We start from the raw sequence: 26,093 nt of genomic DNA, 5'->3' as shown, positions 1-26,093 counted from the left end.
GTATCTCTAAAGTCTAAGATTTAAAGAATACTTTCCACTTACAAGGTGCAACACCTCACACTTATGGATTAAACTCCACAATCTCTAAACAATTAATCCCTTTGGTTGTGTGACCTTAAACCGTAAACGTATAGAAGTGTGAAGACACACAACTCCAGATTCAGGGGCAGTTTCTTCCCAGCTGTTATCAGGCAACTGAATCATCCTACCACAACCAGAGAGCAGCCCTGAGCTGCTGTCTATCTCATTGTTGACCCTCGAACTATCTATGATCGGACCTTACAGGCTTTACGCATTCATGGACAGAATGTACAAACTTCGTATGAAAAACACCCGTAGTCGGGATCGAACCCGGGTCCCTGGCGCAATGTCTACCGCTGCACCACCGTGCCGCATAACTTGTAAATTATTGGGTATTTCGTAGACCTTGCTGTAATTTCCAAACTATGTGTATTGTTTTTTGGATATTGAGCAATGTTCGTGCCCAAGGATGTGTGGAATATTTGCCTCTATCCACGGATTGATTCAACCACCAGACATACAATTGCTCTTTCTCCCCCTTCTCACGCATTCATCCTCCCATCTGTCAGTCCGGGATGGTGTCAGTATGAATCAGTGTTTTTTTTGTTGTTGTACTACCCACCAACAAGTTGGAAACGGTAGAGAAGATTTCCGAGGATGGTGCCAGGTCTCGGGACCGGATCTATTGTGCAGGCTAGGACTTTATTCTTTGATGCAGGAAGAAAGAACCTTTCCGGTGGGCGGCGCGACTCTCGTCAGCAGCGGCCTCTGCAGCCCGTCCGCGTTTTATTATTTTCTGTCTATGTTTATGTTATTTTTTGTTGGGGTGTGTGTGTGTGTGGGGGGGGGGGGGGGGGGGGGGGAGGGAGGGGGGAAACTTTTAAATCTCTCCCTGCACGGGAGACCCAACCTTTTCTCGTCGGGTCTCCGTTATCGTTGGGGCTGCAATGAGGAGCGGCCTCCAACAGGAAGAGAACAGGATGGCCTTCCATCACAGTGATGTGATGGATGTTTATGTAAATTATGTTGTGTTTTGGGTCTATTTGTTTGTAATGTATGGCTGCAGAAACGGCATTTCGTTTGGACCTCAAGGGGTCCAAATGACAATGAAATGTATCTTGTATGTATCTTGTATGTATGTATCTTGTATGCATGGGCTGATCTTTTAAAGTATAAGGTAAGGGGGAAAAGATTTAATAGGTACCTGCGGGGTAACTTTTTTACACAAAGGACGGTGAGTATATAGAATGAGCTGCCAGAGGAGCTAGTTGAGGCAGGTACTATCACAATGTTTAAGAGACATTTGGACAGGTACATGGATAGGAGAGGTTTAGGGGGGAGGTTTAGCAGCCAAAAACATGGTGTGAATTGTGATATGTGTGTATTGTCATCTTTCTGTCTACATATGAAACACTGGTGTAATATACATTAAAAGAATGACCTGCCATTAAATTCAGCAGTGTTTAAGAAGGAACTGCAGATGCTGGAAAATCAAAGGTAGACAAAAGTGCTGGAGAAATTCAGCGGGTGCAGCAGCATCTGTGGAGAAAAGGAAATGGGCAACGTTTCTGGCCGAAACCCTTCTTCGGAATGATGTAGGGTGAGGGGGGGGGGGGGAGAAGAATGGAGAAAGGAAGAAGAGGAGCCAGAGGGCTGAGGGAGAGCTGAGAAGGCGAGGAGACGGCAATGGCTACCGGAAATTGGAGAAGTCAATGTTTATGCCGCTAGGGTGCAGACTGCCCAAGCGGAATATGAGGTGCTGCTCCTCCAATTTCTGGTGGTGCTCACTCCGCGGGCGGCTGCCTACTACGAGAAACAAAATGTTGATTAACTCGTAACTCTTTCGGTACCAGAAACGTGCCGACTCTTGTGTGCAGCCAAGGTGAGGACTGCTGTATGGTTTTTACCCGGTTGTAATGCAGAACAAAGCATTTCACTGCACCTGGGTACATGAGACAATAAAGTGTAATTGAATAGAGCAGCGGTAGAGTTGTTGCCTTACAGTGAATGTAGCTCAGGAGACCTGGGTTCGATCCCGACTACGGGTGCTGTCTGTACGGAGTTTATACGTTCTTCCCGTGACCTGCGTGGGTTTTCTCTGAGATCTCCGGTTTCCTCCCACACTCAAAAGACGTACAGGTTTGTAGGTTAATTGGCTTGGTGTATGTAAAAATTGTCCCTTGTTGGCATAGGTTGGTGTCAATGTGTGGGGGTCGCTGGACGGCGTAGACACGGTGGGCTGCAGAGTCTGTTTCCGCACTGTATCTCTAAACTAAACAAACCTAAATTGATTGAACCAGTGAATAGGTTAACTTAACCTTCGCTGCAGACTAAAGCCGATAAAACGTTTGCGCAACAAATGGAAAAACAAAACCGTGCTCCAAAATCAGCTTAGTCCAGAATTGGGCAATATTATCCCAATACATCTTAACACTTGTTGGGAAGGGCAGCTTGCAAGTGCAGGGCTGGAATTTTGTTTATTGTTAACATATTTTCTCAGGCATAAAACTCTTCCCAACTGATCTCATAGAGAGAGGTGTATAAAATCATGAGAGAAATAGATTGGATAGATCAAGGGTTCCCAGCCTGGGGTAAATTTAATGTAACTGGGGCATGTTGGCTGGATTGGGCGAGTTGGGCCAAAGGGCCTGTTTCCACATTGTATCACTCTATGAGATGTATGAAAACGTACGGTACAAATTAATGACCCAGGAAAGGTGGAGCCCACAATGGTCCATTGTTGGCTGTGGAAGAGCTGATAACGAATTGGGATATGACAGTGGAACTGCAACGATGACGAGGGTGGGAGAGGGGAGGAGAGAGAGCAAAATCAAAATCTGAGTGTAAGGCCTGGGTAGAGTGAATGTAGAGAGAGTGGGGAAGTCTTGGACCAGAGGACACGGTCTCAGAATAAAAGGACATATCATTAGAAAGGAGATGAGGAGGAGTTTCTTTCATGAGAGAGTGGTGAATCTGTGGAATTCATTGCCAATTCATTGGGTTGTAAGCTACCCAAGCGAAATACGGCACTCCATAACATGTTTATAAAGAATGTAACCCTAGACTCATTCTGAATGCTCATTGAGCTCATTGTAGACTTCAGGAAGTCCAGAGGCGGCACGCACACCCCCATCCACATTAACGGGACGAAGGTGGAACGTGTTTCTAGCTTCAGGTTCCTGGGAGTCAACATCTCCGATGAACTCTCTTGGACCCACAATACCTCAACTGATCAAGAAGGCTCATCAGCGTCTCTTCTTCCTGAGGAGACTGAAGAAGGTCCATCTCTCTCCTCAGATCCTGGTGAACTTCTACCGCTGCACCATCGAGAGCATCCTTACCAACTGCATCACAGTATGGTATGGCAACTGCTCTGTCTCCGACCGGAAGGCATTGCAGAGGGTGGTGAAAATTGCCCAACGCATCACCGGTTCCTCGCTCCCCTCCATTGAGTCTGTCCAAAGCAAGCGTTGTCTGCGGAGGGCGCTCAGCATCGCCAAGGACTGCTCTCACCCCAACCATGGACTGTTTAACCTCCTACCATCCGGGAGGCGCTACAGGTCTCTCCGTTGCCGAACCAGCAGGTCGAGGAACAGCTTCTTCCCGGCGGCTGTCACTCTACTCAACAACGTACCTCGGTGACTGCCAATCACCACCCCCCCCCCCCGTTTACTTATTATTATTTATTCAAATCATTTGCTATGTCGCTCTTCCAGGGAGATGCTAAATGCATTTCGGTGTCTCTGTACTGTACACTGACAATGACAATTAAAATTGAATCTGAATCTGAATCTGAAATGAGGTATTCTATCCAGCACACACACATCCTTTCTACAATCTGAAACTAACAATTTCCTCAAGGATTTTTTTTTTCCTTTGCCGCCCTGAAACATAAACTCTCTTTCTGTCTTAACAGAATCTGTCTGACCTGCTGTGTTTCTAGCATTTTCTATTTTCTCATTGAAACATACAGAATAGTGAAAGGCCGGCATGGAGTGGATGTGGAGGGAGTGTTTCCACAAGTGGGAGTGCCTAGGACCAGAGGGCATAGTCTCAGAAAAAAAGGATGCACCTTTAGAAAGGAGATGAGGAGGTATTTATTTTGTCAATCTGGAGAATTCTTTGCTGTGGTGGCCAAGTCAATGGAGATTTTTTAGGCAAAAATTGATAGATTCTTGATTAGTGCGGGTGTCAGGAGTTGTTGGGAGACGGCTGGAGAATGGGGTTAGGAGGGAGAGATAGATCAGCCATGATTGAATGGCGGAGTAGACTTGATGGGCCAAATGGCCTAATACTATTCCTATGACCTTATGAAGATGCAGGGAATATGGGACTGTGGATTATGTGCAGGAAGGTGAGAGATGGTCTTGCAATCATGTTTGCAAAGTCATTGTGTGTCAAAGGGCCTGTTCTTGTGCTGCACTTTCCTGCGTTCTATGTTCTTATATATGTTTTGGTTCAAAATTGACGTTGAAGTATGAAATGTTCAGTACATTTTTCAGCGTTAAATTCTGAATCGAATTGATAGATCCAGCATGGAAACAGGCCCTTCGGCCCACTGAGTCCATGCCTTCCATCAATCACCCATTCACACAAGTTCTATGTTCATATGTTCACTAATTATAGGAACAGAATTAGCCATTTGACCCATCAAGTCTACTCCGCCATTCAATCATGGCTGATCTATCTTTCCTTCTCAACCCCATTTTCCTGCCTTCTCCACATTAACCCGACACTCGTAGTAATCGATGTTATGCCACTTTCTCTTCCCCTCCCTACACACTGAGGGCAATGCCACGTAGGCCAAATTACATGCAAACCTGCACATCTTTGGGGCATAGGAGGAAACCGGAGCATCCGGAGGGAACCCACAGTGGGTCACAGGGAGAAGGTGCAAACTCCACACAGGCAGCACCCGAGGTCGAGATCGAACATAGGTCTCTGGCGCTCTGAGGCAGCAGCTCTACCAGTTCCACCACTCTGCAACCCTGGAAGGATATTTGTAGCATTGTTACGTGATGCTGTGTTACTTTTAATATTATTTTAATCCTGCTCTTTATCAATTATGAACTTTTGAACTAATGAACTCTAAGGGCACGATATTCGGCTGGTACATTGGCAATAGCTAGGTTGGGGTCATAAATAAGAACCCGCAAGAACTGTTGTGTGGAAAGTTCACACTGACCTTTTTTCCCTCATTTATGATATTGTTTACTGGGTACCATGTTTACATGTCCTGCTGTGTTACTGCAAGGAAGGATTTTATTGTTCTGTCGGGGACATGTGACAATAAAACACTCTTGACTCTTGAAGATCTCTACTTTACCGAGTGACCAGTGTGTTTAATCAATAAGGAGTTAAATTATAAGTTCATAAGTTCATAAGACATAGGGACAAAATTAAAGCATTCGGCCCGTCAAGTTTACTCCGCCATTCAACCGTGGCTGATCTTTCTTTTCCGCTCGACCCCAATCTCCTGCCTTCTCCCCATAGCCTTTGACACCCTTACTAATCAAGAACCTTTCAATCTCTGCTTTAAAATACCCAATGACTTGGCCTCCTCAGTCGTCACTGGCAACGAACTCCAATGATTCACCACCCTCTGATCAAATACATTTCTCCTCATCTCCATTCCAAAGGTAAGCTCCAAACTTTGCAGTATTGTTGATTGGAATATTTTTGACAATGGTAAATATGAAATGCATTTAGATAATTTCAGTCTATTTCCCAGAAGATGTAGCCCACATGGAAGGCAACAAATTTCAATCAGTCCTCCTCCCTTGTTCATCCGTGGCCGGGGCCATAAACCCTCTGCAGTCGCCATTATGGACGGCCGGATGCACAGGCCGTCTTGTTCGGATGATCCAAACTCCGACGTCGGGACGGTCAAACACACTCCGCGGCTTGTAGTGCCCACTCAGCACTTTCCTACTGGAGACCGCGGCCCCAGGATGTTTGGCTTTGGAGTGTGGGAGGAAACCGGAGCAGCCGGAGAAAACTCACGCAGGTCACGGGGGAGAACGTACAAACTCCGTACAGACAGCGACAGTAGTCAGGATCGAACCCGGGTCTCTGGCGCTGTATTGCAGCAACTCTGCTGCTGCGCCACTGTGCCGTCCTATTCTACAAAGTAATTTTAAATCACAATAAAATCTTGGAAACATCGTATAACGCGTGTGCTGCCACAAAGATGGTTTTGTATCGCTGCAGGAAAGATAGATTTAAATAACCCTGTAGTTCACGTTAGGATTTACAATTTATTTTCCCCAATATAAGGCTCTTCACCAGAATCTTTGTGGCTGTGAGCTGTGCCATTGCCAGAGTGTCTCTCCGTGGAATTGGAAGATATGACTTGAACAGAGCTGTTACTATATGCTTGCTTTCAGGAAATGATGTCCCTGGAGGGTTGAAGAGGCTGGCATTAGTTCAAGAACACTTGAGAAAACCAGAGGTCCGGCAGCTCCTTATCCTCAGTGTGAACCTAGAGCTGCCTGTGTTCACATGGATTCCCCACTCTTCTGGCTGCTCGTAGCACTATCAGGTAATGCGAACTTACTTGACTCTTTGTGTAGGAAGAAACTGCAGATGCCGGTTTAAATCGAAGATAGACACAAAACGTTGGAGTAATTCAGCAGGACAGGCAGCATCTTTGGAGAGAAGGAATGGGTGACGTTTCGGGTCGAGACCCTTCTTCAGACTAGTTAGGGATAAGGGAAGTGAGAGATATATTAACGATGATGTAGAGAGATAAAGAACAATGTATGAAAGTTATGGATAAAAGGTAACGATGATAAAGCAACCAGGCCATTGTTAGCTGTTTGGGGGTGAAAGCGAGAAGTTGGTACGACTTGGGAGGGGGAGGGATGGAGAGAGAGGGAATGTCGGGGTTACTGGAAGTTAGAGAAATTAATAATCATACCACTGGGCTGTAAGCTGCCAAAACAAAATATGAAATACTGTTACTTGAAGTTACAGAAATCAATATTCATATGACTTGTACTTGACTCATTTTGGTTTCAATTTATTCATTTACCTTGATAGAGGTCTGGATAGAATGGATGTGGGGAGGATGTTTCCACTAGTGGAAAACTCCAGGGCCAGAGGCCACAGCCTCAGAATAAAAGGACACACCTTTAGAAAGCAGAAGAGGAGGAATTTCTTTAGTCAGAGGGTGGTGAATCTGTGGAATTAATTGGCACAGAAAGCTGTGGAGGTCAAGTCAATAGGTATTTTTTAAGGTGGAGATTGATAGATTCTTGATTAGTACGGGTGTCCGGGGTTATGGGGAGAAGGGGGCAGGCGAATGGGGTTGAGAGGGAAATATAGATCAGCCATGTTAGAATGGCGGAGTAGACTTGATGGGCTGAATGGCCGAATTCTGCTCCTACAACTTATGAACTTATGTATCTGGTGAGAATTGATGACTAAGACTGCTACGAGATACAATACTTCTAAGTGATGCTGCGTTTAAAGTACTAACAGAAAAAGGAAGTTGATAACTAAGAAAAAGAGGATGCATTTTGTAGCGTAATCTGGGCAGGAGTTTAACCGGAGTTGTCAACAATAATGGAGACATTTTCAAATGGATGACATAACTGGTTGATAACTGAATGTTCCCAAATTTTGATTTTAAAACTGGGAACGATGACGAACATAAGCTGAACTTGATTTTCACAGCAATAAAACACAGTGCGCTGGAGTAACTGTGCAAGTCGGGCAGCATCTGTGGAGGGAATGGATGGGAGTCATTTTGGGTCACAACCACCTCCACCGATACGTCTCCTATCCATTCCCTCCACAGATGCTGCCTGACCTGCTGTTAGTTATTGGAAATTCTAACACGTCTATTACATGTTGAATGAAGATTTTCCTGACTTCTCGCCTATGTTTGAGCTTGTGTCCGTTACCCTAAACCATTGATAAACACTGCCACAATCAGAGTGAGGCCACACACAAATTGGAGGAACAGCACCTCACATCTCATCTGGGAAGCTTACAACCCAGTGGACTGTTTCAACACTATATCTCTGTACTAAAATCTGGTTTAGTATCTCTAAACACAGTGGCGCAGCGGTAGAGTTGCTGCCTTTCAACGCTCTCAGCGCCAGAGACCCGGGTTCGAAGCCGACTACGGGTGCTGTCCATACGGAGTTGGTACGTTCTCCCCACGACCAGCTTGAGTTTTCTCAGAGATCCGGGTTTCCTCCCACACTCCAAAGACGTACAGGTTTGTAGGTTAATTGTTATGGTGTAAATGTAAATTGTCACCAGTGTGTGTAGGATGGATAGCGTTAATGTGCGGGGATTGCTGGTCGGCGTGGACTACGTGTGTCGAAAGGCCTGTTTCCGCGCAGCATCTCTAAACTAAACTCAACTAAACTAAACTTCATCATGTGAGGATGTAATTGTGTTTTGATCTTGATCCAGTGCCTACCACATCCATGGACCCACATGGCAAGGTGCAGCCACGAAGCATCATCGACCTGGCCGGTATGCTTCGATGTAGCACAGGGCGAATATTCTCCTACTTGGTGTACGGTTGTTACTGTGGACTCGGAGGGAAAGGCTGGCCACGGGACAGCACAGATTGGTGAGGAAGATTCCCGAACTTTCCTTTTATATATAATTGCAGCGGTAGAGTGGCTGCCTCACAGAGTCACAGACCCCAGTTCGATCCCGTCCACGGGTGCTGTCTGTACAGAGTTTGCACGTTCTCCCTGTGACCGTGTGGGTTTTCTCCGGGTGCTCCGGTTTCCTCCAACATTCCAAGGGAGCACAGGTTTGTGGGTTAATTGGCTTCTGTAAATTGTCCCTAGTGTGTAGGATTGTGCTAGTGTATGGGGCGATCACTGGTCATCGCAGACTCGGTGGGCTGAGGGGTCTGTTTCAGTGCTGTACCTCTAAACTAAATCAGTACACAAGTACTTTCAAAGATACAATGTGGAAACCAGTCCACCGAGTCCACAAATTGTAAATTTTCCCTAGTGTGTGTAGTATAGTGTTTAGAGCAGGGGTCGGCAACCTTGTTCTGCATAGGGGGCCGGGACCCATGTCTGTGAGCGGATGGCGAGCCACATCTATCGCCATATACAATAAATGGAGGTAATAATAATACATACAAACTAAATTAGTAATAATACATACTAATGATATATAAATTAGTAATAGTACATACTAATAATACATACTAACTAGTGTGACACTAGGTGTTGTTGATGAGAAGAACTTTTTTCCCACAGAGAGTGGTGAATCTCTGGAACTCTCTGCCGCAGAGGGTAGTTGAGGCCAGTTCATTGGCTATATTTAAGAGGGAGTTAGATGTGGCCCTTGTGGCTAGGGGGATCAGGGGGTATGGAGAGAAGGCAGGTACGGGATACTGAGTTGGATGATCAGCCATGATCATATTGAATGGCGGTGCAGGCTCGAAGGGCCGAATGGCGTACTCCTGCACCTAATTTCTATGTTTCTATGTTTTTCGCATTAGTTTTCACGTGTTTTTCAGTTCCCAGATCCCTCGGTTCCCCGGGACGGGCTGCAGTTCCCAGGTCCCCTGCCCCAGGACTGGCTGCAGTTATAACCATATAACAATTACAGCACGGAAAGAGGACATCTCGGCCCTACAAGTCCATGCCGAACAAATTTTTTTCCCCTTAGTCCCACCTGCCTGCACTCATACCATAACCCTCCTTTCCCTTCTCATCCATATGCCTATTTATTTTTAAATGATACCAATGGACCTGCCTCCACCACTTCCACTGGGATCATTCGGCCCGTGGGCCCCCCTAGGTTACCAAAACTCTGTCCTGGATCATAGAGTTCCCTATTCTCAGACATCAACTCTGTCTACAGGTCCCCCCTTAACCTTCTGCGGAGACCAAAGCGAACTCCCCTCTTTACTTATTTGAAACCCAGGCTAGTCCTCTGTACTCTCTCTACCCTTCCTATGGGCGACCAAATTGTACACATTTCACCCAAGTCAATTAACCTATTCTATACTCACTTGCACGGCTTTGGATTCCACCTTCAAGGAACTGCGGTTAGGAACTGTACCGAAGATTTGTCTCGGAGAGACCTCACATTTATCAGCATTAAACACTGCAGATCACGGGGACTTTGAACGTACAAACTCCGTAGATCGGGAACGAACCCCTGAGGGTCTCCGGCGCTGCATTCGCTATAAGGCAGCAGCTCCTAAATATTATCCACAATTCCCTGAAGTATCATCTGCAACAGTACCGCTGCACAACCGTAGTGTACACGGTGACCGTTGGTCGAAGTTAGCAGACTTGGCACAAATCCATGTTGACTGTTCCAAGGGGCTTATATATATTGTCTCAGTTCTTTTCCATTAATTTCCCACCACTGAAGTCTAAAGTCTAAAGTAACGTCTAACTGCAGTCAACTTAGAATCAGGGGACTTTCCCATTTCTAATGGCTTTGTGGGCTGATGTATCTGAACCTGGATTTATGTGAACCTCAAAACCAACCCCTTACCTGCTGACAGCTCGAGGTGAGCTGACAGAAAAAAAATTGTACACGAACTTTTGGCTCTGCAGATAGCTGTCCACTCTGTCTCTCCAATGATTTTATCCCTCCTTACTGAATACTTGCCACAAACCTGCCTACTTGCCAAAGCATACCTCCTCACTGGTGGGACACCTGCCTCCTCCAAAACCCAATAGTGCACACATACCTCCTCACTGGTGGGAAACATATCAGTGTCAGCTATCTGGCAGTGGGACGGGCTGGTATTGGTCCCACCACCCAGACAGCAGATCCTGGGATGAAGCTACTCCAGGGCCTTAAGCTGAACACAAGGTCGTATCTGCTCTGTGTGTGTGAGGTTTCACATTCTTCCTGTGCCACGGGGTTTCCTCATTCCGGGTGGTTCAATGTTTCAATGCAACATTATTGCTACATGTACCGAGGCACAGTGAAAAGCATTTTTGCATGCAGTTCTGTACAAGTCCTACTATACATAAGCACATCATAGATTTAGTTTAGTTGCCTCCCAGAGATACAGCACGGAAACAGGCCCCAATTCAGCCCACTGGGTCCATGCAGCAGATCGACCAGCAATCCCCGCACATTTCCTAATGTTTCAATGCACCATCCTACACCCACTATCATAGATTTAGGTTTAGAGATACAGCACGGAAACAGGCCCTTCATGGGTCCGTGCCGACCAGCGATCCCCACACATTAACACCATACTACACCCACTAGGGACAATTTAACATTTACGAAGCCAATTAACCTACAAATCTGTACGTCTTTGAAGTGTAGGGGGAAACAGAAGATCTCAGAGAAAAACCCACGCAGGTCACGGGGAGAACGTACGAACTCCGTACAGACAGCACCCGTAATCGGGATCGAACCCGGGTCTCCGCCGCTGCATTCGCTGTAAGGCAGCACCTCTACCGCTACAGTACAAGCGTACAGAAATAGTACACGGAGACAGTGTACAAGAGTCGGCCGGATTTGGTGAAATCTTCAAGTCCCGGTTGCTTTAAGTGCAGTTTCTTAACCGGGCGGTGAAGGCCCGTTGTCATGGCAGCATTGCAGGGTCGATCTGGTCAAGTGCAGCCGTTGGAGTTCTCCACAACTGCACCACCGCTCTACTTCCTGAGAATAGACAATAGGTGCAGGTGTAGGCCATTTGGCCCTTCGAGCCAGCACCTCCATTCAATGTGATCATGGCTGATCATCCCCAATCAGTACCCCGTTCCTGCCTTCTCCCCATATCCCCTGACTCCGCTATCTTTAAGATCTTAAGAAGATTACGGAGAGTCAGTATATCAAGGAGGACTCTCTCGAACTTCTACAGGTGCACAGTAGAGACCATGCTGACCAGTTGCATCGTGGCTTGGTTAGGCAACTTGAGCGCGGAGGAGAGGAAAAGACTGCAAAAAGTTGTAAACACTGCCCAGTCCATCATCGGCTCTGAACCATCGAGGAGATCTATCGCAGTCGCTGCCTCAAAAAGGCTGCCAGCATCATCAAGTACCCACACCATCCTGGCCACACACTCATCTCCCCGCTGCCTTCAGGTAGAAGGTGCAGGAACATGAAATCTGCAACATCCAGGTTCAGGAATATCTACTTCCCCACAGCTATCAGGCTATTAAACTCAACTCAAACAAAACTCTGATCATTAATAGCCCATTGCACCATATCTCTTTATTTATATGTGTTTATATATATATTCATTAGCATATGGTCACACTGATCAGTTCTTTTCTGTATTTATTTATTCCTACTATATTCTGTGTGCTGAAGCAAAGCAAGAATTTCATTGCCCTATCTGGGACACATGGCAATAAACTCTCTTCAATCTTCAATCTTCAATCTAATTGGCCTCAGTAAAATCCTGCACATGAAACATGAACCCTTTGATCTCTCGTTTTCACACTTTACCCTTCCATATCTCTCGTTTCACTCTCCCCTGACCCTCAGTCTGAAGAAGGGTCTCGACCCAAAACGTCACCCATTCCTCCTATTCAGAAATGCTGCCAGGCTCGCTGAGTTACTCCAGCACTTTGTGTCTATCCTCCGTATAGAAATGTCTTCTCGTTTCACCCCTATAAACTGAATAGATTTTTAGGCCATTAAAGTAGTTGTGGTTTGATCAAACTACAGTTGGTTTGACAGACTTGGCAGAAAGAGAATATTTCTTTCCGCTGATCAATTCAATCCACTAGTTGCTTTGTCACCACTTCTGATACTAATTTGGTTTAAATTTAGAAGCAATCATGACAGAATTGGAATTCTTACCTCTTAATCAGTGCTGGGCCACTGGACTACTAGTTCTGTAATGTTATCTCTATCCTACACTGTTTTTCTAAACTCCGGAGATTAGTGTTGTATTTGTATGTAGTTATGTAAACAAGTCATCTGGTCTGCAAATGTTGGCATATACGCATGTGTACCACCTACATACCACCAGGGGGTGCCACACGATTGGCAGCCCCGCCAACAGTCTGTCTGTTTTTTCCCGTCTATTTATGTTATTTTTAGCGTTTAAAAAGTTTATGTAAATGTTCTGCAGTTTGTTTTATGTGGGGATAGTGGGAAGGGGTCGAGGGAAACATTTTTTAAAATCTCTTACCTTGCCGGAGATGCGATTGTTTTCCGGGTGGTATCTCCGATCGCTCTGCAGCCTAACATCGTGGAGCTGAAGGTTTGGAGCCCCACCGCGAAGCGTGGACTTACCATCGGGGCCGATCCCTTGCCTGGGATCGCTCTCCAATCGCAGCCTGCGGACTTTACCATCAAGAGCTCGTAGTCTCGGGGGAGGCCATGGATGTCGGGAGCTCCAACGACGCAGCAGGTTTGAGAAGCCCCGACCCGGGGTCCGATCTCTCAGCGCGGGGAGCTGACATTCCCCCCCGATGCAGGAGCTTGATCGCCCCGATGCGGAGGGCCCAAACGCTGCTGGCTAAGGGAGTCAAGACCGTCCATTCAACGAAAGGCTTGAGCCTCCCAACCGCGGGAGAACATAGAAACATAGAAAATAGGTGCAGGAAGAGGCCATTCGGCCCTTTAAGCCAGCACCGCCATTCATTGTGATCATGGCTGATCGTCCCCAATCAATAACCCATGCCTGCCTGCTCCCCATATCCCTTGATTCCACTAGCCCCTAGAGCTCTATCTAACTCTCTCTTAAATCCATCCAGTGATTTGACTTCCACAGCCCTCTGTGGCAGGGAATTCCACAAATTCACAACTCTCTGGGTGAAAAAGTTTTTTCGCACCTTCGTCTTAAAGGGAAGAGATTGAACTTTTACTATGCTAGAAAGCAGACTATTATCTAAATGGTGGCCGATTGGGAAAGGAGGAGATGCAGCGAGACCTGGGTGTCATGGTGCACCGGTCATTGAAGGTAGGCATGCAGGTGCAGCAGGCAGTGAAGAAAGCGAATGGCATGTTGGCTTTCATTGCAAAAGGATTTGAGTATAGGAGCAGGGAGGTTCTACTTGTGTACAGTTTTGCGTAGTTTTGGTCTCCAAATCTGAGGAAGGACATTATTGCCATAGAGGGAGTACAGAGAAGGTTCACCAGACTGATTCCTGGGATGTCAGGACTGTCTTATGAAGAAAGACTGGATAGACTTGGTTTATACTCTCTAGAATTTAGAAGATTGAGGGGGGATCTTATAGAAACGTACAAAATTCTTAAGGGGTTGGACAGGCTAGATGCAGGAAGATTGTTCCCGATGTTGGGGAAGTCCAGGACAAGGGGTCACAGCTTAAGGATAAGGGGGAAATCCTTTAAAAACCGAGATGAGAAGAACTTTTTTCACACAGAGAGTGGTGAATCTCTGGAACTCTCTGCCAGAGAGGGTAGTTGAGGCCAGTTCATTGGCTATATTTAAGAGGGAGTTAGATGTGGCCCTTGTGGCTAAGGGGATCAGGGGGTATGGAGAGAAGGCAGGTACGGGATACTGAGTTGGATGATCAGCCATGATCATATTGAATGGCGGTGCAGGCTCGAAGGGCCGAATGGTCTACTCCTGCACCTATTTTCTATGTTTCTATGTTGAACTTTTTCTTTTGACTTCCATCACAGTGAGGAATGTGGAGGCGTCACTGTGGTGGACGATTATGTTAAAATGTATTTTGTGTGTTCCATTACTTTTTATTTGTATGACTGACTTGGCAAATGAAATTCCTCGTATGTTGCAAAACATACTTGGCTAATAAAGTATTATTGTACAGTATATAGACAAATTCTCTGCATTGGAATAAACAGCCTTGTTTGAAATCCATGTGTCCTCTAAATGCAAGCAAAACTCACCATCCATATCGAAAGGTTCATCTTAAGATACCATACGGTGAAATCGAAAGGTTCATCTTAAGATACAATTATATCCATCCTTGGATAGAATATACTCTTCCATTAGTGGGAGAGTCTAGGACTAGAGGTCATAGCCTCAGAATGAAAGGACATTCTTTTAGGAAGGAGATGAGGAGAAATGCCTTTGGTCAGAGGGTGGTGAATCTGTGGAATTCTTTGCCACAGAAGGCTGTAGAGGCCAAGGTAGTGGATATTTTTAAGGCAGAGATAGATAGATTCTTGATTAGTACAAGTGTTGGAGGTTATGGGGCGAAGGCAGGAAAATGGGGTTAGTAGGGAGAGATACATCAGCCATGATTGAATGGTGTAGACTTGATGGGCCGAATGGCCTAATTCTACTCCGATCACTTATGACCTTATGTTATTCTGTTTTTGAAATGATCGCACTCTTTTTAACTGCATCCATATTTCCTTAAACTTAAATCGGACCACTAGGGGCGCTGCCCTGGCAGCAGCCTCTACCTACAGCCTGTCTGTCATTTCCATCTTTTTAATTATTTTTAGTTAGTCTAAAGTCTGTTTTAGGGGGAAACTTTTACTTTTCTATGTGGGGGAGGGGGGCAGGGTAAGGGGGAAACCGTTTCCCAGTCTCTTCCTGGCGGGGACGCGACTATTTCTCCGAGTCGCGTCCTCGCCCCCCACCTCGCGGCCTACCAGCTGGATCGGAGCGGCCTTTCCTGCCGGGGACCGGGATCCGGACCAGGGCTACTACAGCGGCGGCGCAGCGCTGGAGTCACCACGGAGCGGGCGATGCCTACCTGGGTCGCCGTTTGGACCTCCGGAGCGTTGGGCCGTTGCTCCAACATCGTGGAGCTCTGGTGCGGAGAGCTTCCAACGCGGGCGGCGCTGCACAACAACGAGGAGTCCTGGGGCGCCTTGCAGAGGGCCTACAGCAGCAGTCTCCACCCGGCGCGGCCTGCGGACTTTGGAAGCCGCCGACTCCGGTAGGAGGGGGCCGACTATGGTGTCCACGCCGCTGAGGACGTCCCGCAGCCCCGACGTCGGACTGGTATCATCCCGGCGAGCGGCCCTGGACATCGGGCCGCCCGTAGCTGCAACTGCGGAGGGCATGGGGAGACCATGACCACGGGGAACAGTGGAGGAAGAGACTGACTTTGGTGCCTTCCCACACAGTGGGAAACTTTGGTTCTGCTGTGTGGGGATGTTTTGTGTTGAATTCTATAGTGTGTTGAGTCCTGTTTATTTTTTTTGTATGGCTGTATGGGAATTCATTTCACTGTGCCATCTGGCACACGTGACAATTAAATTTATCTTGTATCTTGTATCTTGTATGATGATGCTTTCTACCACAATGGCTGACACAGGAAAAGGCACAAAATGATGGGGTAACTCAGTGGGTCAGGCTGCATCTCTGGAGGACATGGATGGGTGAGGTTTTTGGTCGGGACCCTTCTTCAGAGCGATTTTGTAGTAGGAGATAGGAAGCCGGAAGAGAGATGGGAGCAGGACAAAGCCTGGCAAGTGATAAGGAACTGCAGATGCTGGTTTACACCAAAGATTCACACAAAATGCTGGAGTAACTCAGCGGGTCAGGCTGCACCTCTGGAGGGCACGGATAAGTGATGTTTTTAGTCAGGACCTTCAGACTGATTTTAGAACAGGGGAAATAAATTTGGAAGAGAGGTGGGGTCAGGACAAAGCCAGGCAAGGGATAGACCTGTAAAAGTAACAGCAGATGTGTTTTAAGAAGGAACTGCAGATGCTGGAAAATCGAAGGTAGACAAAAGTGCTGGAGAAACTCAGCGGGTGCAGCAGCATCTATGGAGTGAAGGAAATAGGCAACGTTTCGGGTCGAAACCCTTCTTCAGTTTCATAGTAACAGCAGATGTTGGTCTACAAATTAAAAGACACAAAATGCTGGAGTAACTCAGCAGGTTAGGCAGCATCTCTGAAAATCTTCTTGAAACAGAGAGTAATGCACATAAAGATCACTTCCCAATTGTTTCTTTGGGCTTGCATTTTAATTAAAGAAATGGACAAATTGTTGAGTTGAGTTTACTGTCGCGTGTACTGAGGTACAGTAAATAAACTTCTGTTGTGTGCTAACCAGTCAGCGGAAATACACGATTATAGTCGAGCCATTCACAGTGCACAGATACATGATGGAATTACGTAAATAACGTTTAGTGCAAGATTACTGTCCCTGAAACCGGAGGTGTGTACGTTTTCACACTTCTATACCTTTGGCCCAATGGCAATTATCTACTGCTGAGCCGTTTAGCAATGTGTTTTGTCCCTCATTGTCACGTTAAACAAAGCACCCAGTCATTTATTTACTGATTCCTTCATCTCTTCCTTCTTTGCTCCTTAAGGTGCTGCTTTAATCATGACTGCTGTTATGGGAGAGCGGAGTCTGCTGGTTGTCACCCCAAGTCTGATTGCTACAGCTGGTCCTGCTACAGAACTACACCGAGCTGTGGTGAGTATTTGACAAGGTAGCTCTGAAAGGGGGCATCGCACTGCGGGAAACAATCATCGGAAGGTGGGAGTGCGAGAGGCTTGAAGTATGCAGTGTACCGGGAAACTAGCAAATAAGCCAGGCCCAACAAATTTCAGAAGCCAGTATTACACGCGTGCATGTATGTCTATTGTCTATTTTCTCTGGATGCTTTCAAGAGAGCATTAGATAGAGCTCTTAAAGAAAGTGGAGTCAGGGGATATGGGGAGAAGGCAGGAATGGGGTACTGATTGTGGATGATCAGCCATGATCATATTGGATGGCGGTGCTGGCTCGAACGGCCAAATGGCCTACTCCTGCACCTATTGTCTATTGCATCATTGTCTTCCAATTGAACCCAACACTCAATAGTTGGTGAGTTTATATGTTTGGTAGCTATCATTGACCTTTTTGTCCATCATTGACCAGGTCCTGGTGATTGATAGTGTGTGAGGTCCCTGGTTCAACTCCGATGTTTCAGCACCAATTTGTAAATTTAGGGTGGCACAGAGGTAGAGTTGCTGCCTTACAGTGCCCGAGACCCGGGTTCGATCCTGACTACGGGTGCTTGTCTGTACGGAGTTTGCCCGTTCTGCCTGTGATCTGCGTGGGGTTTCTCAGGGTGCTCTGGTTTCCTCCCACATTCCAAAGATGTGTGGGTTTGTAGGTTAATTGGCTTCAGCAAAATTATCTCCAGTGTGTAGGTTAGAACTGGCGTATGTGTGATCGCTGGTCGGCACAGACTGGGTGGGCCGAAGGGCCCGTTTCCATGCTGTATCTCTAAGAAGTCCAAGACAGGGAACAGTAATGGGTACTTGCTGAAAATTGCAGGGGTCACATGACACACATAGCCCACCCAGGTGATGAAATGTCAGAAGGAACTGCAGAAGGAATTACAGATGCTGGTTTACACCGAAGATAGACACAAAATGCCAGAGTAACTCTGCAGGACAGGCAGCATCTCTGGAGAGATGGAATGGGTGATGTTTCAGGTCAAGACCCTTCTTCAAACTGTCTGTCTGTATGCCGTCATATCTTACTGACCTGCTTCTGGCCCTTGATTCAGTAACAACCCCCTTCCCCTTCCTCTTTTTGCTGTGCCCCTCCTCCACCCTGGTACATATCCATTTCTCCCACAATTCTGCCCCTCTTTCCCCCTCGATCCACCCCTGTCGACATCCCACCTTCTGACTTTACATTTCACTCCCCTTCTCTCCTTATGAATGAATGAATAGGTTTATTGGCCAAGTATTCACATACAAGGAATTTGCCTTGGTGCTCCGCCCACAAATGACAACATAACATAGTGACAGTTAGGAATGACACATAAAACATTAAACATTAATCATTAAATATCTGACACCCTTTTGTCTCCTTTCAATCTCTATCCTTGGTCCACCTATCTGCTAATCAAACATAGGGTGAAGTTGCCTGATCTGTAGGGAGAGGTTGAGCAGGCTAGGACTTTATTCCTTGGAGCGCAGGAGGATGAAGGGTGATCTTATTGAAGTGCATAAAATAGTGAGAGGAATAGATTGGGTAAATAGAGTCTTTTGCCCAGAGTAGAGGGATCAAGAACCAGAGGACATTGGTTTAAAGTGAGGGGGGAAAGATTTAATAGGAACCTGAGGGGCAACTTTTTTTACGCAGAGGGTGGTATTTATATGGAACAAGCTGCCCAAGGGGGTAGTTGAGGCAGGTACTATCAGAAAGTTTAAAAAACATTTGGACAAATACATGGTTTGGAGGGATATGGGCCAGATGCGGGCAGTTGGGACTAGTGTAGATGGAGCATGTTGGTCGGTGTGGGCAGGTTGGACCTGTTTCCACACTATGACTCTGACATTATTAGTACGCTTCATTAGTAATGGGCTTGCGTCAATGTGCTGGAAGAGGCGGGATGATTGGAAACGCTTGCAGTCTAATGTCCAATGGAATTTGATTCCCTTATTAGTCCTTGAGACTGATCTCATAACATGGATGCTATGAATGAACGAGTTATGTAGAGGCACAGTTAGAACATTAAGATAATACCGCGTACAACATTCACAATTGTTTTGGTTCATTGAGTTTATTGTGATGAGTAGTGAAAAGGGCATTCAGTACCCAAGAGAAAGAACTGTAATCATATCCAAACTGGGCTTGGGCACTCCAAAAGAGCATGAACATGCAGACTGTTTGGAAGAACTTGTTACTGTTTCAACTATGCAATTATTCAAATATCATAGACCCAAAACACTGGAGTGACTCAGCAGGTCAAACAGCATCCCTGGAGAAAAGGAATGGGTGACGTTTCAGGTCGAGACCCTTCTTCAGATCTTCAGGGTCTAAAGAAGGGTCTCGACCCAAAATGCCACCCATTCCATTTCTCGAGAGATGCTGTTTGACCAGCTAAGTTATTCCAGTTTTTGCGTCTATCTTTGGTTTAAACCAGCATCTGCACATTATTCAAAAAGCACATCTTTTCACACTTCTACAGCAAGCAAGGGATCTAACCATAAAAGGTCTTCTTCCAAACATTCTTACGAACAAATGGTTTTTTTTCTTAGTCCGCTTTTGCTAAACTTCTGATTGTTGTTGAACAAGAAGTACTAATGATATCAAATAATTGATTTGAAGAAGTTACTGTACCCAACAGTTAAATTAATATTAAAGATATGGTCATTGACCTAAAATTCTCTAGCATGACTTGATCTTGGCTGCATATTTTAAGTTTATTTCTGCAACCCAGGTTACCATGGTTTATTAAGCTTGTACTGTATCTCTTAATAATCTACTCAGAACTCACTTTTATTTCTTGTGCAAGTCAAAGTATTTCAAAGAGAGCAGAGATATATGGACTTAACCATAATATTAGTAACCTCTCAAAAGGTAAAATGGATATTGTTTCACCTTCTGTAATCAGGAACACATGCTGACCTGTAAAACATGTGTAAAAGTAAAAGTATCGTCTTGTGTGCCAAATACATGTCCTGCAGATGAATTGATATACGTAAATGTTGGTGAATGTCATAAAGTAAAAATGTTCTATGAAAATAGGCAGAGATATTGAGTGGGATTTTAACCATATTAAGGAAAATGGGGCCCAATAAATTGGAATCCAAACTCTTGTGGGGCGCAAAACTGGTGTTTTGTAAACCATCAAGTACCTGGTTAAAAATCATTAAAGAAAGACACAAAGTGCTGGAGTAACTCAATTGCAGTACTTCAGTCCGAAGAAGGGTCCCGACCCGAAACTCCGCTTATCCACGTTCTCCGCACACCCTGGCTAACCCGCTGAGTTACTCCAGCACTTTGTGTATTTTTTTTTGTAAACCAATGTCTGCGGTTCCTTGTATCAACCCATCACTGTGCCCAAAGCAGCATTAAGCATTTATGCAAGTCTGTCTTAAATGTTAAATGTTAAAAGAACGTGCAAACTCCACGCAGACAGACAGCACCCAAGGTCAGGATTGAACCTGGTTCTCTGGCGTCGTGTCTGCAATCATTTGTACGATGGTTCACGACGTTTGGATGCTAAATATGATTGAACAAGGGTTGCCACCAACTGAAGGAAAGGTGAATCAATGGAAACATGAACTACTTCAGGAAAAGCACCAACATTCACGGGTGCACACTTTGACAAAATAATGCAGAATACAAATCTGTGGGCGTTACCGAGTCTGTAGAACTGTTGCGGGCAAAACCACTGCCTTTGGTCTAGAGCTAGTCCTCAATAGGGTATCCTGGTGCACATAGGCAAGTTGGGCTGAAGGGCCTGTTTCCGTGCTGTCTGACACTAAGGCTCCATGTGTATAAAGTCCTGGGAATAGGACCAGAGGTCAGGATTGAACCTGGTTCTCTGGCGCTGTGAGGCAGTTGCGTCGCTGTGCGGCTCTGTTGCTTTTGTGGAGCGAGGGAGTGGAGGTGGCATTAAGGACCTCCAACAAGCGATAGATGGTGTGAGGTTTGATTGTACAATTTCCTGATTCAAACTTCATCAATGAAGTCTAGAACACAAACTATGCAGCAACGAGTGCTTTAAGGTGAGGTGAGGGGGTGGTGGGGAAAGATTTAATAGGAACCCGAGGGGAAACTCTTTTACACAAAGCGTGGTGGGTGTATGGAACGAGCTGCCGGAGGAGGGTGTTGAGGTACATACTATCATATCTTTTATGATGAGGCATTTGGACAGGTACATGACTAGGATAGGTTTGGAGGGATATGGGCCAAGGTGGGACTAGTGTAGATGGGGCCACGTTGTATGACTCTATGATCCTATGACCCTGTAAGTAATGATATTATATTTTATTACAGGGGAACGCAATACCAGATGTGAAAAGAAGATTTGTGAATGTGATGTGGTGCTATCAAAATGCTTAAAGAGGGCGAACTACCAGAACAGATATGCGTTATGGCCCAATTTCCTTTGTGGCTATTCAAGGCCGAAGTGTTAAGGCCTTGGGAGAGAAAAATCAATGCCTATTGTGAATTGTTAATTATGTCTGAGCATGAAACTAGCTTTGATTTAACTCGGTATAAGGAGTCAGTAACAAAAGCTTTTCACTGTACCTTGATACACATGACAATAAACTGAGCTAAAACCAAAAAAATATTGTACAGAAAAATACGTTCACTTTGCATCCTGTGAACCAAGGATCACAGGAAATTAGACAATAGACAATAGGTGCAGGAGCAGGCCATTCGGCCCTTCGAGCCAGCACCGCCATTCAATGTGATCATGGCTGATCAGCCCCAATCAGTACCCCGTTCCTGCCTTCTCCCCATATCCCCTAACTCCGCTATTTTTAAGAGCCCTATCTAGCTCTCTTGAAAGCATCCAGAGAACCTGCAGAGAATCCCGAGGCAGAGAATTCCACAGACTCACCACTCTCTGTGAGAAAAATGTTTCCTTGTCTCAATTATAAATGGCTTACTCCTTATTCTTAAACTGTGGCCCCTGGTTCTGGACTCCCCCAACATCGGGAACATGTTTCCTGCCTCTAGCGTGCCCAAGCCCTTAACAATCTGATATGTTTCAATGAGATACCCTCTCATCCTTCTAAACTCCAGAGTGTACAAGCCCAGCTGCTCCATTCTCTCAGCATATGACAGTCCCGCCATCCTGGGAATTAACCTTGTAAACCTACGCTGCACTCCCTCAATAGCAAGAATGTCCTTCCTCAAATTAGGGGACTAAAACTGCACACTATACTCCAGGTGTGGTCTCACTAGGGATCTGTACAACTGCAGAAGGACCTTTTTGCTCCTATATTCGATTCCTCTTGTTATAAAGGCTTACATGCCATCCGCTTTCTTCACTGCCTGCTGTACCTGCATGCTTACTTTCATAGACTGATGTGCAAGGAACCCCGGATCCCGTTGTACTTCCCCTTTTCCCAAACTTGACGCCATTTAGGTAGTAATCTGCCTTCCTGTTTTTGCTACCAAAGTGCATAACCTCACATTTATCCGCATTAAAGTTCATCTGCCATGCAACTGCCCACTCCCCCAACCTGTCCAAGTCACCCTGCATTCTCATAGCATCCTCCTCACAGTTCACACTGCCACCCAGCTTTGTGTCATCTGCAAATTTGCTAATGTTACTTTGAATCCCTTCATCCAAATCATTGATGTATATTGTAAATAGCTGGGGTCCCAGCACCGAGCCTTGCGGTACCCCACTAGTCGCAAATTGTAGTCACGCTACCGACTAATGATCTAAAAATTGTCGTCTCCACTGCCATGCCCCGCTCTCTTTGCATTTATATCTGACCATTGGGAAGCAGGGCAGTGAATTCTGTCCAGTTGCCATGTTGCTCTGCTTAAGAAGTCCATAAGTTAATGCGTCATAGGAGTAGAATTAGGCCATTTAACTGAAGTAACCGAAACTCAGCGGGTGAGGCAGCCTCATGCAAACCTTCCATGTCTCAACCGCTGAGTTTCGCCAGCATTTTTGTCTACCTTTGATTTTTCCAGCATCTGCAGTTCTTTCTTAAACGTGTTCACAGAAGGTGCCGGCGGCTTTGGGAAGGATGCGGTACAGCCAGAGCTCAGCCACTGCTTAGGGCGCTCGGCCGCTGCTCAGGGAGCCCGGCCACTGTTCGGGTCACAAATGAACACGGAAAAAAATCCGCTTGCGGGCCGGATGATTTCGGGTTACGGGCCACATTCGGCCCGGGGAGCATAGGTTGCCGACCCCTGATGTAGAGAGATAAAGAGCAATGAATAAAATATATGCAAAAAGTAACTATGATAAAGGAAACAGGCCATTGTTAGCTGCTTTTTGGGTGACCCTGCCGACCAAAACATCAAACATCAAAACATCAATAATGCCTTAGTTTTGATGAAATGCAGTGAGCAAACGCGATAATTCCCGATATTTTCGATCTTTATATCTGCACGGCGAATGTCCGCTAACAACGTCCACTGTTGTTTTCCCTTCAGCGCTCTCTGGTCTTTACCTTCGTTTTTCTTTATCTTCTGGACTCTAAAGTAAGGTAGCTGTGCCTCACGGTCACCCCGACTGGCACAGTTATTTACAGCTCAAAAACGGGCCGTTTTCGCGGTTTTTAACAGGTTTGAAAGTTTGCGTTTTCAGCATCAATAACATGTACCGGAAGTGACGCTTGTACCCCAGTTGGATTTTGCGGTCACGTGGGTGAGGATCTATGATCCAGTGACCTTTCGTGAAATCACCCTATATGTTGATTTTCTTATGTATATATTGAAAATATTTACACGAGTATATAATGACAAGTTCCCCGAATGAACGGTAGTGGGGGGAGGAAGAGAGGGAGGGAGGAGGAGAGGGAGAGAGGGGGGGGGGGGAGGAGAGGAGAGAGGGAGGGGAGGGAGGAGAGGAGGGGAGGGAGAGGGAGGGAGGGGGGGGGGTGAGGGAGGGGGAGGGTGGAGGGAGGGGAAGGAGGGCGGGGGGGAGGGGGGGCAGAGGGGGGAGGGGAGAGGGGGGGGGGGCAGGGAGGGGGGGAGGTCGGGGGGGAAAGGAGGGGGAGGGGTGGGGGGGGAAAGGGAGGGGGAGAGGTGAGGGGAAGGGAGGGGGAGAGGTGGGGGAGGAGGGGAGGGGGTGAGAGGGGGGGTATGGATGGGAGGAGCGAAGGGGGGGGGGGGGTTATTACCGAATTGAACTGAATGTTAATGGAGCCACTCTGCTGCTGGATTCGAAGTTGTCCCTGCCTTCCCTCTCGAAGCCTCGTCCTCATCAGATTAAATTCAGTAGGTTGTGGAGAGGAACTATGAGGTGCTTAACTTCCACCACAACCTTGCCTCGATCTCTCCCATATCTTCCTCGATTAAACTACGATGCCCTTGGCTCTTGAATCCAGCGCTCTGGTCTGAACAAAGGGGGCACACCCGGGTGGGGGGGGGGGGGGGGGGGGGGAGGAGGGAGTGCTGAGAATGAAGGGGGTTGGGGACCTGGGGGGGGGGGGGGGGGGGGGGGGGGGGGGGGGGGGGGCCTACTACAACAAGAAGATAAAACAGTTTGATGAACTGGTTACTTAGTCGGCACCAGAGACCAGACTCTTGTGTACAGCCCAGGTGAGGACTGGTGTATGGTTTTTACCAAGCCGTATGCAGAACAAAGCATTTCACTGCACATGGACAACATAGTATCAATGAATTGATTGAACCATTGAATAGGTTAACTTAACCTACCCTGCAGACTAAACCCAATAAACATTTGCGCAACAATGGAAAACCCAAAACGTGCTCCAAAATCAGCTTAGTCCAGAATTGAGCAATATTAGCCCAATACTTGGCATCGCAGCACTTGTTGCCAAGCGCAGCTTACAAGTGTAGTGCTGGAATTTTTTTATTGGTAGCATATTTTCTCAGGCATAAAACTTTTCCCACCTCGTTGAGGTGTATACAATCATGAGAGGAATAGATCAGGTAGATGCACAGAGTATCGAGAACCGGAGGATATGGGTTTAAGGTGAAGGGGGAAAGATTTTATAGGGATCTGAAGGGTAACCTTTTCACACAAAGGGTGGTGGGTGTATGGAACGAGCTGCCAGAGGAGGTAGTTGAGACTGGGACTATCGCAATGTTTAAGAAACATTTAGACAGGTACATGGGTAGGACAGGTTTAGAGAGATATGGGCAAAATGCAATCAGGTGGGACGGACTACGCTGTATGATTCAATAATTCTATATTGATGTACAGCAGCCAATAACTTTTGTGAATTGTTATATGTGTGTATTGGCATATTTCTGCCTACATATAAAACACTGGTGTGAATACATTAAAAATAGCAAGAATGACCTGCCATTAAATTCAGCAGGTTGTGGAGAGAAACTATAACATGCTTATCATCCACCACAACCTTGCCGTGATCTCTCTTATCTCTTCCTAGATTAAACTGAGGTGCCCTTGGCCCTTAAATCCAGCATTCTGGTCTGAACAAAGGGGGAACCCGGCAGGGAAAGGGAGGTGGAGGGGAGGCATTGAGAAAAAAAGGGGGGGGGGGGGGGGGGGGACTCAGCGAGCGGCTGCCTACTGCGAGAAGAAGATACAAATTTTCAATAAATTCTTAACTTTTTCGGCGCCAGAAATGTGCCGACACTTGTGTACAGCCCAGGTGAGGACTGCTGTATGGTTTTTACCCGGTTGTATATGCAGAACAAAGCATTTCACTGCACCAATAAAGTGTAATTGAATAGCGCAGCGGTAGAGTTGTAACCTTACAATGAATGCAGCTCCGGAGACCCGGGTTCGATCCCGACTACGGGTGCTGTCTGTACGGAGTTTGTACGTTCT

General features: G+C 46.3%; 1 protein-coding gene across 2 annotated transcripts in view; it reads left to right on the top strand.

Annotated features, from left to right (window-relative positions):
• The window catches only part of pla2g10 (phospholipase A2 group X), a 34,513-nt gene extending 12,344 nt beyond the window's left edge, over positions 1-22,169 (top strand). The window contains exons 2-5 of one of the 2 annotated variants that reach the window (XM_055651149.1): positions 6,408-6,562; positions 8,449-8,611; positions 17,211-17,317; positions 21,632-22,169. In XM_055651149.1, the coding sequence (XP_055507124.1) occupies positions 6,523-6,562; positions 8,449-8,611; positions 17,211-17,317; positions 21,632-21,771 (450 nt within the window). In that variant the 5' untranslated portion in view covers positions 6,408-6,522 and the 3' untranslated portion in view covers positions 21,772-22,169. Of the gene's footprint in view, positions 1-6,066; positions 6,563-8,448; positions 8,612-17,210; positions 17,318-21,631 lie in introns of those variants that run through there. The other variant, XM_055651148.1, reaches the window with a different exon arrangement.
• Positions 22,170-26,093: the final 3,924 nt, after the last annotated feature.

The sequence above is a fragment of the Leucoraja erinacea genome, chromosome 20, assembly GCF_028641065.1.
Source record: "Leucoraja erinacea ecotype New England chromosome 20, Leri_hhj_1, whole genome shotgun sequence".
NCBI lineage: Eukaryota > Metazoa > Chordata > Chondrichthyes > Rajiformes > Rajidae > Leucoraja > Leucoraja erinaceus.
This window is presented reverse-complemented; position numbering and strand designations above follow the sequence as displayed.